The following is a 16,568-nucleotide window of genomic DNA, read 5'->3' as shown; positions in this document are numbered from 1 at the left end:
ACCTGCAGGATACCAAAGACTTCAGTCTCAAACTGTCAGCTGTAGGTGAGATGAAGCTCACATGCTGCGCAGACAGTGACTGGGCGAATCTGGATGACAGGAAGTCCGTATCTGGGATGGTGATAAAGTTTGGGGAATCTCTTGTTGGGTGGAAGTCCCGAAAGCAAAGTCTTGTTGCACTGTCCTCTACTGAGGCTGAGTTCAGCGCACTGTCAGATTTGTGCCGGGAACTGGAGTTCTATAGATGCTTGGTGCAAGAGATCTGTGGAGATTGTAGCTTGCCCATCACTGTTTGGGAAGACAATCAACCCTGTCTGAAGCTAGCAGAATCTGAGCAATTTAAGGCCAGAACGAAGCATCTAGACATACGTTTCCAGAATGTGTGTCAAAGTGTTCAGTCAGGTTTGATACGGCTGAAATATTGTGCCAGTCACGATAACTTGGCTGATGGTTTTACTAAACTGTTGGGTTGGAATAAACGACAGACGAGTAGTGGTGTCATTTGGGAGGCATCCTCCTGAGCATGTCTCGGGGAGTCCCTTTTATTGAATATTACAACATTGCCACATCTGTGCTTGTTGCTGATTGGTTAACACAAGTACGAAGCAAGTACAAAGCAAAGGTTACATATAGGTATTAATCACTGCTAGATTAAAGGCTGAGAAAGGGAACACAGAACTAGACAGGCATGAAAACCTCCTAATTAAATTATAACTGGTGATTAATAGAACAAGACCTAAAACAATTACTTAATGATTGATAATATAAGACTTAAAAGGACATATCAATCACGTTCCATAGATGTGATCAACTATGCATTAAGAACAGGTCAGAATGCCATGTTTATGTGAACTAACTATGAACTGAACATCCTAGGAAGATTTCAGCTTGGAGCGGTTTGTGCAGAAACATGTGCAGAAACAAATACTTTCCTTCACTAAACCATTGAGCTTCCAATGTCATGGGGAGTTCTGTGGTGGTCTGGAGTTGGGGTAAGTGATGATACTTGCTTGCCCTCAGTAGTGTAGGATGAGAGGGGGTGTGAGGAGAACCTGAGCTTACAGAGTTAAACAGCTCAGAATGTGCAGCCTGCCTACTGTGGGGCAGAGAGACTCTACGTCACATCCAAGAGTCTCAGTCCTTTCTTCTTTCATTTTTGTCCGGGACAGACACGTTTGTATGATGTTCCATACTCTACTAGATAATGGATAGTTTCTGCTATAAATAAAGTGCTTTTAGTTTTAGTAACTCTGCGTGAGAGCCTGATTTATGCACATTGATGCACAGAAGACAGAAGGCTTATTTTCTGACTGCTGCTAGACTCTGCTTTTGCTCAGAGCTTTGGAATGCCTTTGAAGGCCTGGCGCAGCGAGGGAAGCGTGCCGGACTGTTATTTCTCTGAGCAATAAATTACTTTCAGACTCCCTCCCAAACAAAACCCCCCCCCCACCCCCCGGCTTCCCTTAGTTCCAGTCTTTGATTTCTCTGAGACTGCTGATTTCTGCATGTTACAAAGTTGTAGAGTTCCTCAAACTATTTAGCTGATTATTATCAATAAAAAGTTTGTGAATGTTTATTCAAAGCCAGCCAAGGAGTCCAGTTCGCTTTGTTGCGTCTTCAAATACTTTGTAAAGGGTTCCCATTCATCTTTAAAGTCAGTTATCCTTGTCCCGTAGCTTATATGTCAGTTTTGCCAGTTTTGCATAGTCCATCTGCGATGATTCTTTAGTTGGGGTTTCTTCAGTCTTCCATCCTTGTGCTATTAGAACTCTTGCGGCTGTTGTCGCATACATAAAGATGCTTTTCAGCTTTTTGGGCAGATCTTTCCCTACAATCCCTAACAAAAATCCTTCAGTTTTTTTTTTTTAAAAAAATAAATAAATTTTTATTAGGATTTTTTTTTAAAGGTTACAGGGGAAAAAAAATATAAGTCAACACAGAACAATCAAGGAAGAAAAAGAAAGAACAATACATAAAAAACAAACATCATCCAAAAATAGAAAAAAGAAAAGAAAAAAGTCAAACCTTTACATCACTTGCTATTCATTCACTTACTTCCTTGACCTCCTCACACCTCCCATTTTTGTATTTCTGCTAAAACCACATAATTTTATTCCAACATATTTCTAACATTCCTTAATTTTACATTATTTCCTGAAGATAAACTTTAAATTTTTTCCAATCTTCTTCCACTGACTCTTCTCCTTGGTCTCGGATTCTGCCAGTCATCTCAGCCAGTTCCATGTATTCCATCACCTTCATCTGCCATTCTTCCCGGGTGTGTAGATCTTGTGTTTTCCAATACTTCGCGATAAGTATTCTTGCTGCTGTTGTGGCATACATAAAGAAAGTTCTATCCTCCTTTAGCACCATTTGGACGACCATGCCCAAGAGAAAGGCCTCTGGTTTCTTCTGGAAGGTATATTTAAATACCTTTTTCATTTCATTATAGATCATCTCCCAAAAGGTCTTAATCTTTGGGCATGCCCACCAAAGGTGAAAGAATGTACCTTCAATCTCTTTACATTTCCAACATTTATTATCAGACAGGTGATAAATTTTTGCAAGCTTGACTGGTGTCATGTACCACCTGTAAATCATTTTCATTATATTCTCTCTTAAGGCATTACATGCCGTAAACTTCATGCCTGTGGTCCATAACTGTTCCCAGTCAGCCATCATAATTGTCAGAGCCACCCTGGGTCCCAGCTCACAAGAGACCAAAGTCCAGTCCAAGCTATATACAAAAGGTTTTATTGAAGATCATTGTCGTCATTACATCCAAACTCCGTGGCTCCGCATCTGTTACCCTTAGATGTTAGAAGTCCCCTCTGAGTCCGTCCCTCCCCTGCACCAATTTAAGAGGCTTGTACTGCTCCACCTTTTCCTCTCTTTCCTTTTCCGCAGGGTCTTCCTGCCCCCCTGTCTTCCCTCTTTCCGGGACTCCCCAGAGGCTGAGTCTTCTCCCGCCTGCTCCCCCCTCCTTCGTGCTTTGGCACCAGGCTCCTCCTCAGAGCTCTCCTCATTTCCGCGCGCCTCTATATTTGAACTTGGCGCGCGTACGTTGCCTCTGACCTTCCTTTCTACAGTTACGCTGCTCTCGGTACTACACTCCTCCCTTTCAGGCAGGACGTCTTGCTCCGAACTCCTCCCCCTTCCTCCTTCCTGTCCTGCTCTTTCTGACACACTGGCAACTCCCCCCCCTCCACTCCGTTCCGACGGGGGAGCTGGTCCCGCTTTGCCACTCCCACTGGGGATTCCCTCTTCGTTCCCCTCTTTCTGACTGATTCCCTCTCTATTGCCCCTTGGCCTGACCAGGGGGGCTCCCTTCTGGGAATCCTCTGATTCGCTAGACGGACTTTGGGACAACCTCGGCTCGTTGTCGTCCTCTTCCTCCTCGCCCTCGCTCTCTGTCTCCTCTCTCCCTAAAACCCTGACATCCATCCCCCCCTCGAAGCCCCCCCTTCCCCCCTTCCGCTCATCGGGTGCAGGTTGTGGAAGCTGCCGCTCTTCGGAGGCGGACGCAGGATACAGATTCTGCACCTCCATCTCCTCTGTTTGCAGTTCGTTGTACGAGTGTTCGAATTCGGGTTCTTGACCCAAGGTGTTCTCTTCTCCCTCCTCCATTGGTACCTGGTCCGGTGCTGCCTGCCAAGGTCCCGTCAGCCATTTCCTGCGCCAGTCCTCCTCTGGTTGCTCGTCCCACCAATAAGAGGGTTCTGTGTCCACCCCCGAACACGATCCCCTGGGCGAGTTGTAGTCCGGCGACCTTTCTTCAGCTGAAGAAAAGCCGTGGAAAGTGCTGCCTGAACATGTGGGCGTAAAGAGCCAGTCATCAAAGTACTCGGCTGGCATGGGTCTATGAGGGAAAAGGGCATGGAACTCGTCTTTTAAAAGAGGTTCGTCTAAGGCGTAGCCCGGCACCCAACCATTGGCACTGACTGGGGCACCCTCTCTGACTAGAAAATATTCTACTCCCTCTTGCCCCCATCTCGAGTCCAGGATCTCTGTGACCTCGTTGAGTGGTTCGGCCCTAGGCGCCCTCTCCCTCTCCTGTGACTTAGTGTGTTGCTGCGTGACTGTGTCAGACTCCTGAAACCTGTGCGGTGCCTTGTAGGGAGTGAGCACCGATCTATGAAAGACCGGGTGCACTCTGGAACCTTCGGGGAGGGCTAGTCGAAAGGCTACAGGGTTGATTTTAGCCTCCACCTGGTACGGCCCTAACTGCCTGTGCCCCAGCTTCTTCTTGGCCAACGACTTGGCTGGCATCGCTTGGGCCGCTAACCACACCCAGTCCCCCACCTGGATCTCCTCTCCCTCTCTCCTGTTTTTGTCAGCCTGCACCTTATATGCTTGCTTGGCCAGCTCTAAATGTCTCCGCAACTCTTCGTGCACCTCCTGCAGCTCCGCTGCAAACTGGTCGGCTCCTTGCGGCACCCCCTCTCCCGGTGCCACGAACCCCGGGAAGGTTCTGGGGTGACGACCATTGTTCGCGAAAAACGGCGTCACCCCCGTGGACGCGTGCTTCGTGTTGTTATAGGCAAACTCTGCCATCGGCAGGTAGTCCACCCAAACTGCTGGTCGCTGGTTGGCGTAACATCTCAGGTACTGCTGCATGATCGCGTTGACCCTCTCAGCTTGGCCGTTGGTTTGTGGGTGTCTCGCCGACGTGAGGTTGATCTTGACGTTCAGGATACCCAAAAGCTTCTGCCAAAAATTGGAAACAAACTGGCGCCCCCTGTCGGACAGGATGGACTGCGGCAGCCCATGCACCTTGAACACGTGATCGATGAAGAGTTTGGCAGTCTGTTCCGCCGTCGCCACCTTTGCGCATGGAATGAAGTGCGCCATCTTGGTGAACAGGTCCACAACCACCAGTACCGCCGTCTTCCCCCTGGAGCTGGGCAGGTCAGTAACGAAGTCCAGAGCTACCCTCTCCCACGGTTGCTGTGGCGTTTCCAGCGGTTCCAACAGCCCCGCTGGCTTCTGGTGTACTGGCTTGAACCTCTGACAAGTGTCACACCTGGCGACGTAATCCGCTACCTCTCCACGCATCCGGGGCCACCAAAAGTCTCTTGCCACCAGTTCTATTGTCTTCTCCTTACCGAAGTGGCCCGCACTGGGGGCGTCGTGCAACTGCTGCAGAACCTTTGCGCGAAGCTCGTCGCTTGGCACGTAGAGGGCACCTTTGCGAGTTAGCAGCCCGTCGCGTAGTTGGAACTCTTCGCCACTCTGCACACCTCTGCGCAATTCCTCCATCTTGGACTGTGCGAACTGATCCACTTGCAACGCGCGTCGCACCGCGTCCAGATCTACTGTGGCGGCAGCGCACGACCACGCCTGCGGTGCGAAAATGTGCTTGGCTGCTACAGGCGCCGCTTCATCGAGATATTGCGGTTTCCTGGATAGCGCATCGGCTATAACGTTGGAATCTCCTGGGACGTACTCTATCCGAAAGTCGAAATCCGCGAAGAATTCCGCCCAGCGCATGTGCCTCTGGCTTTGGAGCTTCGCCGTGCGCCAATACTCTAGGTTCTTGTGATCCGTGCGGACCTGTACTGTGTGCTTGGCTCCTATGAGGAAGTGTCGCCACGCTTTGAAAGCTGCGTGAATGGCTAACAGCTCCCTGTCCCATATGGTGTAGTTTTGCTCCGCTTTGCTGAGCTTTCTGGAGTAAAAGGCACCGGGTCTCCAGTTTCCATGTGGATCTTCTTGCAGGAGTACGGCTCCAACCGCTCTGTCTGACGCGTCGGTCTCTAGTCGTATGGGCTTGCCTGGATTCACGTGCAGCAGCTGCTCCTCGGAGGCGAAAAGGCTTTTAAGCTTCTGAAAAGAGCGCTCCGCCTGTTCCGTCCACACGAACCTCTTTTTCTTGGAACTGAGAGTGTCCGTGATCGCTGCCGTCTCCTTTGCAAAACCTCTGATGAATTTGCGGTAGAAGTTGGCGAAGCCGATGAATCTTTGGACTTCCTTCCGATTGCGAGGGCTCTTCCAGTCCAACACCGCGCGGACCTTGGCGCTGTCCATGGCCAGCCCCTTGTCGGACAGCTTGTAGCCTAGGAAATCCACGTCCGTCACATCAAACTGGCACTTCTCTAACTTGGCGTAGAGCTTGTTCTCCCGTAGTCTCTGCAGGACTTCCTTTACGTCCTTCTCATGGGCCTCCTCCGTTTCCGAAAAGATCAGGATGTCGTCGAGGAAACACACGCATTTCTTGTAGAGAAGTCCCGCTAGCACGTGATGCATAAATGCTTGGAAGACGTGAGATCCATTTTGGAGACCAAATGGCATAACTCTGTATTCGTACGTGCCCAGAGGCGTGAACATGGCCGTCTTCCACTCATCGCCCTCCCGGATGCGTATGAGGTTATACGCTCCACGCAGATCCAATTTGGTGAAGATCTTCCCCTTCCTTACGGTTGCCAGGAGATCATCTATCTTGGGCATGGGGAAGGCCTTGGGTTTGGTCTTACTGTTTATGAATCGATAGTCCACAATGAGTCTTTTCTGGGGCGTGTCTTTCTTCTTTACAAAGAAAACAGGACTGCCCCCCACCGCTTTCGATTCTCGGATGAATCCGCGCTTCAAATTGTGCTCTATGAACTCCCTGAGTTCTTGCATCTCGTCCTCAGACATGGAATACAGCTTTGCAGTCGGCAACTGCGCCCCTGGCACCAGGTCGATGGCACAATCATAAGGCCTGTGGGGCGGCAACTGGTCAGCTTCCTTCTCGCAGAAAACCTCCAGGAACCCCTCGTACTTGCGGGGTACTGCCTGCACCATGCCAAGTTGCAACTGCTGCTCAGCTCCCTCCTCCTGGCTGGACTGGATGCAATGTTGAGCACAGTACGATGAGCAAAAGGTGATCTGCCGTTGGTACCACGCTACAGCAGGACTGTGTCTCTCCAGCCAACTCATGCCTAATACTATAGGCGTGTCTGAAAGGCGGGTGACATTGAAGCTGATGACTTCTCGATGATTTCCAATCCTCATCACCATGGGAGGCGTCTGTTGCACAACTTGTCCTCCTAGCAATTTCCTGCCATCCACCGTGACTACGTTCAGAGGTGTTGTCGCTGGCAGAAGCGCTATACGATGCTGCTTGACAAAGTGCGTCCCCACAAAATCTGCGTTGCTCCCAGAATCAATCGTGATGGGGACTTCCAGGGTGGTTCCATTCGGCAACTGAAGTGTTGCAGTGAGCTGCACCGCTGGCTTGGGTGGTAAAGGGTCTGTGCGTTGCAAAAGCGCTGGGGACTGCTCTACAGATTCGCCTGGCTGAGCCCCAGCAGCTCTGCTTCCAGCCAGGCACTGTCGTTTCCCTGAGGTTGCTCTGCTTGCATCATTTCTGCTGCAACAGTTGCTAAAGCTGCAGTGTGTTTCTGCAGCCTCCGGGGACACTCTTTCGCCATGTGCTGTGCACTGTCGCAAATGTAACACTTCCTGGTCCCTCTAGGAGGCTTTGCCTTCACTGCACCGGAAGCTGGGGCTCTGGCTGTTGCTTGAGCCTTAGCACCACCAAGTTCCATGGGCTCCTCCCCCTGCCTTCCCAGTGGCGAAGGATGTGACTGACTGAACTCCCTGGGGATGAAAGAAGACGTCCTCGCTGGTGGACGCACCTGACGTTCTTCCTCAGTGTGCCAAGGACGTCCCTCGTGCCGTATCCCAATCGCCAAAGCCCTCTGCACAAGCTCCTCCAGGGTCTGGGGTCTGTCTCCCCTGGCAAGTTCATCCTTAATGGGACCGCTGAGCCCCTCCCAGAACAAATCCCTCACAGGTGCACCATCCTTCTCCCAGCTTAGCGCAGTCAGTAAAGCAAAAAATCTAGAATGGTACTGACGCACAGTGGCTTCGCCTTGCCGCAATCCAAAAATTTCCCTGCGTGCAAGATCCACATCTACAGTAGACTGGAAGCAGGCATCCATCGCTTTAATGAATTCATCTGCATCGCGGCGGGCAGGGCCATCTTCACGCCACAAATTGCGCAACCAGTCTCTGGCCGGCCCATGCAAGTGAGAAACAATAAACCCCACTTTCTCCTCCTCATCTTTAAAGTCATGACGAAGCAAGTGCAATGCATACAAAACGTCTGCTCTGAAACTGGGGTAGTGCTTCAGGTTCCCATCGAAGTGGGTGACTAGGCTGCCCCCCCTCTGTCCAAGTCCAATCCCCTCTGATCTGGACCCTGGGAACCCTTCCCTGCTTGCACGTTCCCACCTTATTTGCAGGTCCTGGCAGCGCTTCTCCATTTCGTCATGCTTCTTCTGAGACGCAAGGACTGCAGCAGTGAGTTCGGAAACTGTAGTTCGCAGCGCTGTCAACTGCTCCTCCGCACTCATGGCTGTCACCGTTCGTGAGCTTTGCAAAAAAAAATTTTTGCGTTCTTTGGAGGGGACTTTCTGTCAGAGCCACCCTGGGTCCCAGCTCACAAGAGACCAAAGTCCAGTCCAAGCTATATACAAAAGGTTTTATTGAAGATCATTGTCGTCATTACATCCAAACTCCGTGGCTCCGCATCTGTTACCCTTAGATGTTAGAAGTCCCCTCTGAGTCCGTCCCTCCCCTGCACCAATTTAAGAGGCTTGTACTGCTCCACCTTTTCCTCTCTTTCCTTTTCCGCAGGGTCTTCCTGCCCCCCTGTCTTCCCTCTTTCCGGGACTCCCCAGAGGCTGAGTCTTCTCCCGCCTGCTCCCCCCTCCTTCGTGCTTTGGCACCAGGCTCCTCCTCAGAGCTCTCCTCATTTCCGCGCGCCTCTATATTTGAACTTGGCGCGCGTACGTTGCCTCTGACCTTCCTTTCTACAGTTACGCTGCTCTCGGTACTACACTCCTCCCTTTCAGGCAGGACGTCTTGCTCCGAACTCCTCCCCCTTCCTCCTTCCTGTCCTGCTCTTTCTGACACACTGGCAACTCCCCCCCCTCCACTCCGTTCCGACGGGGGAGCTGGTCCCGCTTTGCCACTCCCACTGGGGATTCCCTCTTCGTTCCCCTCTTTCTGACTGATTCCCTCTCTATTGCCCCTTGGCCTGACCAGGGGGGCTCCCTTCTGGGAATCCTCTGATTCGCTAGACGGACTTTGGGACAACCTCGGCTCGTTGTCGTCCTCTTCCTCCTCGCCCTCGCTCTCTGTCTCCTCTCTCCCTAAAACCCTGACAATAATGTTATGTCCAACATCTTGTGCCCATTTAATCATAACAGATTTAACTGTTTCATCCTGTGTATTCCATTTCAACAGCAAGTTATACATTCTTGACAAATTCTTAGTTTTAGGATCTAACAATTCTGTTTCTAATTTTGATTTTTCCACCTGAAAACCAATTTTCTTATCCAAATTATAAACCTCCCTTATTTGATAATAATGAAGCCAGTCTCGTACTTTGTTTTTTAATTTGTCAAAACTCTGCAGTTTTAATCTGTCTCCTTCTTGTTCCAAAATTTCCCAATATTTCAGCCAGTTTGCCTCCATATTGAGTTTTTTCAGAGCCTTAGCTTCCATTGGTGACAACCACCTTAATCCTTCAGGTTTTTTAACAAATGTAAAATGGAACATTTTCTTCAATTCGTTGTATATCATTTCCCAATTTTTTTTAATTACAATCACACCACATATGATAAAATGTCCCCTCCTTTTCCTTACGCTTCCAACATATATTTGAACTAGTTTTATACAATTTCCCTAACTTCACTGGTGTCATGTACCATCTGTACATCATCTTCATGTAATTCTCCTTCAATAGGGAACAATCTGTAAATTTTAAATCAGGTTTCCATAATTTTTCCCAATCTTCCATCATAATATTGTGACCCCTACCTCTAATCATCTCCACTACTGGCCAAAATTCAATTCAGCGCTCTCACATAGAACATGAGGTTATAGATAAAGCAAATTATCCAGCATTGCGTAGAAAAAAATGGACACACGAGATAGCAATTGCAGTTGAGAATAGATTGAATTCACAAACTGCAATTAAGTTAAGATCAATTATAATAAACATTCTATCAATAGTCTCCTCCCTGACGGCTTATGAAAATCTCATTGAGTCCTTGCAGGATGTGGTTTCGGTTAACATAAACTCAGCCGGCAAGCCACACACTGCTTAAGGGCGCGGTTGGTTTGACCAAGAGTGCTGCACAAAGAAGGAAGCCTTAAGGAACGCTTATTTGGCCTATAGAAACACTGGATTAAACTACTTACCTCCATCTTATTTCAAAATCAAAAAAGAGTATAAAGCCCTTTTGACCTCAAAAAAAAAAAAAAAAAAGGCAGTTTGAACAAAATTCCTTGTCCCTGTTACTGAATGCCTCACTAAACAATGAAACTAAATTCTTTTGGCAACTGGTCTCCGACTCAATGAAAAATAGTTCTTCAGCCCCCAGCTGTGTCATTCCAGCTCAGGTTTGGGAGAACCACTTCAGAAATATATTTATGGAAAATCCAAACCTCCCTTCCAGCTTCCAGGAGGATGACAGGGCAGAATTGTCACTCCTCCCTCATTGGAGGCCGGTTACTGTGGAGGAAGTCCATACATTAATTGGGAATCTGAAGAGTGGAAAGGCTCCGGGAAAAGACTTTATCCCAGCAGAGCTGATTACATCAAACCAGCACTGGTGGGTTCCACTTCTGGCAGCACTCTTTACGGTAGTAAATAACTCGGGTAAGGTACCACATAGCTGGAAACATGCTATAGTAGTTCCAATCTTTAAGAGAGGACACCCAAATGCACCTTCCAATTATAGGCCAATAAGCCTGCTCTCAATAATCGGGAAGCTGTATGCCCATTTCCTCAGTAGCAAACTGACAACTTTTCTAAATGAACACAATATACTATATGAAGCCCAGGCAGCTTTTCGTGAGAACCATTTAACAACAGACCACTTCCTAATGCTGTCCTTCCTAGCCGAGAAGTATACCAGGCCTCTACAGGGTAAACTCTTCGTGGCCTTTATGGATCTGAAATCAGCATTTGACTCCATCCCCAGATCCCAGCTATGGTCCAAATTGAGTCTGATTTTGCAGGACAAACGACTTCTCTTTCTCATAAAAGCCCTGTACAATGGAACCAAACTGCAGGTCCGATGCGGTCTACAGGAACAGCTATCAAACAGCATCGAGATGACTAGGGGGGTGAGACAGGGTTGCATTTTGGCCCCCACATTGTTTTGTCTATTCTTAAATGACCTAGAAGAGAACTTAATGGACCCAGATGGACATATCCCAAAAATAGGAATGAGAAGGACCCCTTTGTTGTTATATGCTGATGACGTGGCCATTATCTCACGTTCCAGACCGGGTTTGAATTATCTGTTGAGGAAATTCTCTGATTACTGTTCTGGAAATGGTTTATCCATTAATTATGAAAAATCTAAAATTTTAGTCTTCGAAAGAAGATTCTCCCGGTCTAAATGGGTGCTGGATGGCCATAACCTTGAACAGGTAAAATACTTCAGTTACCTAGGGCTCACATTCCATCATACAGGATCTTGGAAGCATCATTGGCAAACCTCCCTTCAAAAGGTGGAGATTACAAAGCTAGCCATACATAGATTCTTCTTCACAAAGGGCGGCAAATATGTTCCAGCAGCCTTAAGGGTTTTCAACGCAAAGCCTGTTTCCCAACTGTATGCAGCAAATGTCTGGCATAATGGGGACCTGCCAAAGCTAGATGGTTTTCAGGCAAAATTCTTACGATCTCTGCTGCAGGTACCTAACTGCGTCCCCAACTCCGTACTTCTGTTAGAAGTTGGTGAATGCCCAATTTCAACTAAAGCATGGTGGGCTGCCCTAAAATATTGGCTCAGGATTTCAGTGTTTAATCTAGGGAAGGGTTTGTACCAACGCCTGACCAATGAGGAATTTGTCAGCAAATGGCAGAAAACCAGGGCTAGAAAAGCCACCTCTATTCGTCTGTCCCCCCCCCCCCAACTGTATTACCTGGGTTATGAAGGCGCCCAAAAGATGTTAAAGCAAAGACTATGGGACAATGCACACAGTGATTTGCGATCTTGATCACACACAGTCTGTAGTCCCCTGGCAGTAGGATGTATGGGTATGTCTTTAAGTTAACATCTTACATCAAAAACCTGATAGTACCAAACTACCGAAGGCTTTTCACTAAAGCCAGACTAAATGTCTTTCCCTCTGCAGTGTTGGATGGTAGGATGAGAGGAGTTCCCTACCAGGACAGACTTTGCTCGTGTGCTCAAGACATCGATTCCATAAATCATATTTTGTTGCATTGTGCAAAATATGAGCAGGCAAGAGCTGAACTGATACTACCCTTGCTGGCACCTTTCCCGGGAAGATCGGAGGCTATGTCAGGTTCCTACTGGAGGACCGGACAAATGCTGGAACGTTAGCAGTGGCAAAGTTTTTATCGGTGGTTGTAAGAACAAATGAGCCCTATAGTCTGAACAAAATGCTTGGTTAACCTGGCGGTAGGCTGTATGAATTGTGTATTGGTTTGTAATGATTTGTTGGGTCTCTGGACCGTAATAAAGATTGATGATGATATTGTGACTTACATCTTGTGCTGGTTTCCAGACTCTTAATCATCTTGGGCACCCTTTCTGCACATCTTCTACTTTCCTCTTTCAACAGGGGTGTCGAGAACTGGATACAGGACTCTACAAGGAATCTGACCCAGGCAACACAGAGCAGTACTATGGCATTCCTTGATCTGGATCTAGAATTCTGGCAGTCCCATCTTCTAATGGATATTGTAAAGTTAGGAAAAGGAGAACCAAGCCAGCTAGAGTCTGAAGAGTCTTCTATGTGTGGGGAAATGGTTAAGCCTTTGTGAATTTTGGTTTAGGAGTCTTTGCCACCCAGGGTAGTTTTCCAGGAGAAAGAACTACAAATGGGTCAAGATGAAGTCATAAAAGCCACAACTTTATTGGGTACTGCTCTTGGTTACAGTCATTGAAATTCTACTCAATATTGATCCAGAGTAGATTCCAACATATAGTTAGCAGAGTAAAAATTTAAAACACACTGTAGGATTCCCCAAAAATAGACCAGAGGCAATTTCATCCAGCAGAGCTTTACTGCTACTGAAGGCAAATGAGCATAATGGTCACAAATCCAATACATTCAGGATTGGCACTGTCCATAAGAAATCCAGTTGAAGCAGACTAAACGTAAACTTAAAATAACTTATAATAAGACTAAACCTTAACTATTGTATTTTAATCTTTTGTTGGAAGCCACCCAGAGTGGCTGGGGAAACCCAGCCAGATGGACAGGATATAAATAATAAATAATAAATAATAGATGATGGTGATGACTATTATTATTAAACATTATCTCCAGAACACCACACCAGAAGGAAGAGAGATAAAAAGAGAAAGTGTGAAACTCAGGCTCCTTCTGGCCCTACTTTTATAGTCAGCATGACCTTGACTGAAGAGATAGAAGAACCAGTTTAAGGCAGCTGTATGCAGCTTCTCAGAAGGAATAACCAAAACAAGAACCTTCTTTCCTACAGAGAAGAAAAACTTCCAGTAACTTCTAGAATCAATCAGAACAGGAAAAATCTCTACCCATCAGATCAATACTTTCTGCACTAAGAAATGCAAACTGACAATTACAATGGTTACAGGGAAAGTGAAGATCTCCTGACTGGGTAGACTGAGCTGGCATTTGGGTGGCCAGTGTAAGAACAGAATGCTGGATCCGCCCTTGGCCTGATTCAGAAGGGCTCTTCTTAAGTCCTTATCCTGTGACCACAGTGTGCACCAGGCATGCCAACCCTGTGAGCCATGGAGTGGTAATCAGACCCACATCCACAAGATTCTTTAAAGGAATCCCACTTTCAGGGATGCCTGATGTGGACCTGGCCCAGTACCTTCTCCGCCAATAGATCCAAAAGAAGTCATGGAAATACATTTAGGATCAAATTATGCAACTGTATAAGCAGAACAGCGGCGTTGCTATGAGGAAGCTGAAAACCCTGTGCTGCAAAGCCCAGTCGCAATTGCAAGGAAAATTGCTTGTCAACCAACATTCATCCATAGCAAGGCAGTTAAGTCTAGAATTAGAGGAAGGGAGAGAAGCCCGAGGTGTCTGTCAATTGGAATTTCTACTCAATAGTGATCCAGTGTAGATTCCAATGTATAGTTAGTAGATTCCAATGCATAGTTAGTAGATTCCAATGTGGAGTTCACAGATGGATTTCAAAACATGGCCTTGGAAGCAAAACCCTCCACAACTTAAGACTGATAGAGGAAGACATCATTTGATGCTGGTTCAACATCAAAGTAAAACTCTCTTGGGTGGAAGGTCCAAGCCACATCTTTTTCCAGCGGCAATGAGTTAGAAACCAGTTTCAGGGGAACAAGAGCAGATTGTTGACCTTCCCATCCCTGTCTCTTGCTGGTCACTCTAGTAAAGTTCTTGGCTGGGTGGATTCTTCTTAGGTTCTTCTATCTTGGCAAGTCCCTTTGCAAGAGAGAGTACTCCAGCTGGAGGCAGCAACCAAGAGTTTGTTTCCAAGTGCACTTGCTGTCTGGGCATGGAGTGCAGGTAGATATCCAGGCTAATCGTGATTGGACAAGAACAACAGGCGGTGGTTTCTCAGGAATATGGTGATGAAGTTGTTAAGGGTGCGATGGAGCAAAACCTGTAACTCAAAAAACAAGATGGTATATGTGGTGGGTATTGCAAATGTGGGTGTGGTGGGTCTGAGCCCAAAGGCTCTGGTGGCAAACTGTCAACCTAGTAGCATCCAAGGAGTCATCGGTGCTTCTGGAGAGGGTGAGCTGGTGTGTGCAGGTTGTAGCAATGTGATCTATTGAAATCAAATTAAAACTTTAGCACAAGGCTTAATTAAAACAGCCTCTGCAACCTCACAGCCTCACTGTGGAGGGTGCCACTGAACTGGATGAGTTTTGCCCATTTAATGGGACAGGAAATACATCCTAGATCATGTGTGGACATGCCCCTCTCCCTGGGCAACTGGACAGAGTCTTGTCCCTAGAAGGGGGTACTTGCCCTGGTTCTGGGGAAATGTTGCCGAACATTCATATGCTTGTGGCAAATGGATCATTCTGGCAGTGAACAACTGCAGGCAAAATGCAAAAAATAAATAAAAATGAAGCATGTCAGGGGAGACCCCCAGGGGGATTTTTTTTTGGGGGGGGAGGGTTTAACAGCCAACAGTACTCCCATTTTTAAATAAACATGCAGGCACCCCATGGATAATATTCAGCCTCAGAGCTTGGAAAGGATTATTTCATGACTGCTGTGCTATATCACTGGCTCTGATGTAGCGCTAAACCATGGGTTAGTATTATGGGAGTGAGCCTTGGACTTGCCCTGCGGTGGCCCTGTCCTCATTAACAAAAAGGAGAAACTGCATCACTAAAACAGAGGACACAAACTGATATATAACTGCTTATTTATATGTATGTATGTATGTATGTATGGTCAAAAACGTGGAAATAATTGTAATGCTTTATATACAACTAGAATTTCACCTTAGTCTGGATGGCTGTGACCAGGTGATCTAGCTGCCTCCCAGGTCTACTACTAAGGCTTTCCTGCTCTAACTTTTTAAGGTTCTTTATCTACAAAATAGACTTGAACAAGACAGTCTCTGTAAATGAGAGAACATGGCAACCCTTGGTAGCATAATACCCCCCATAACTTCTAAAAAGTAAGATTGAAAATATCTTTTGAACTAACCACAGTTTACTGTGATGTCATAGCTTGAAAAACTGGGGATTGTTCTAACTACATTTAGTTAACTGACTGGGATATAAAAGTATCATACTTTGAACAAATGATAGTTCAGATGTCACAGGAACCTGCTTTTTGTGTGTAAAGAAGTAGGAGAGAAGGGAATGTGGACGGCTGCTTTGATTTGAAATCGTGGTGATGCTGAACTTAGCATATACTGAAGATGCTTCTAATTGATTTTCACTATCAGTGCAAACCAGAATGGATTGGTTTAAATCAAGGTGATTTAAATAATCTGTTTAAACCATGATTTAAATGACAAAGAAAATGTAAATTTAAATCATATATTTGTATCAGTTCTCTCAATGTATTTCCTGAGCAACCATGAAACCTAAGTGCTTGCTTTAATAATGAGAACATATTGGTTTGCAGCTAATTGGAGCCTTTTAGTAACCAAATAGTGTAATTCAAAGCCTTTGTCCATGCAGCCCATGTGACTTTTGCACTGCAGAATTATGTCTAATTCTACATGTACACATGCAAGAATATGAAGCAAGATCAAGAGGAGGCCCACTTCTTTGCATCCATTGCATCTCAAATGTTTCTTTCACATGAGAGGCGTTTAGAGAATTATGCATGGCATGGAGAAACTGGCTACAGAAAAGTGTTTCTCCCTTTCCCATAACACAGGAAGTTAGAATGTTGGACAATTCAGGACAGATAAAAGGAAGAACCTCTTCACGCAGTGCTTAGACATACTGTGGAACTTGCTACCGCAGAAGACAATGATGGCTACCAACGTGGGTGGCTCTAAAAGAGGATTGGGTGAATTCACAGCAGATATGTCTATCTACTAGCCATGATGGATATGTTCTGCCCCCATGGCTGGAAGC

General features: G+C 46.7%; 1 protein-coding gene across 1 annotated transcript in view; it reads right to left on the bottom strand.

Moving 5' to 3' along the window:
* Positions 1–14,367: 14,367 nt before the first annotated feature.
* Positions 14,368–16,568, bottom strand: part of LOC309352946 (androgen receptor-like) — a gene marked incomplete at its 5' end in the record, with an annotated part of 105,342 nt that continues 103,141 nt past the window's right edge. Inside the window, one exon of the mRNA XM_081881770.1 lies at positions 14,368–14,617. Coding sequence (XP_081737896.1) covers positions 14,595–14,617 — 23 coding nt within the window. The 3' untranslated portion in view covers positions 14,368–14,594. The remainder of the gene's footprint in view (positions 14,618–16,568) is intronic.

Source organism: Podarcis erhardii (genome assembly GCF_964252035.2).
Source record: "Podarcis erhardii genome assembly, chromosome: 12".
Taxonomy (NCBI): Eukaryota; Metazoa; Chordata; class Lepidosauria; order Squamata; family Lacertidae; genus Podarcis; species Podarcis erhardii.
The sequence above is the reverse complement of the archived record's forward strand: the minus strand, read 5'-3'. Positions and strand labels throughout refer to the sequence as shown.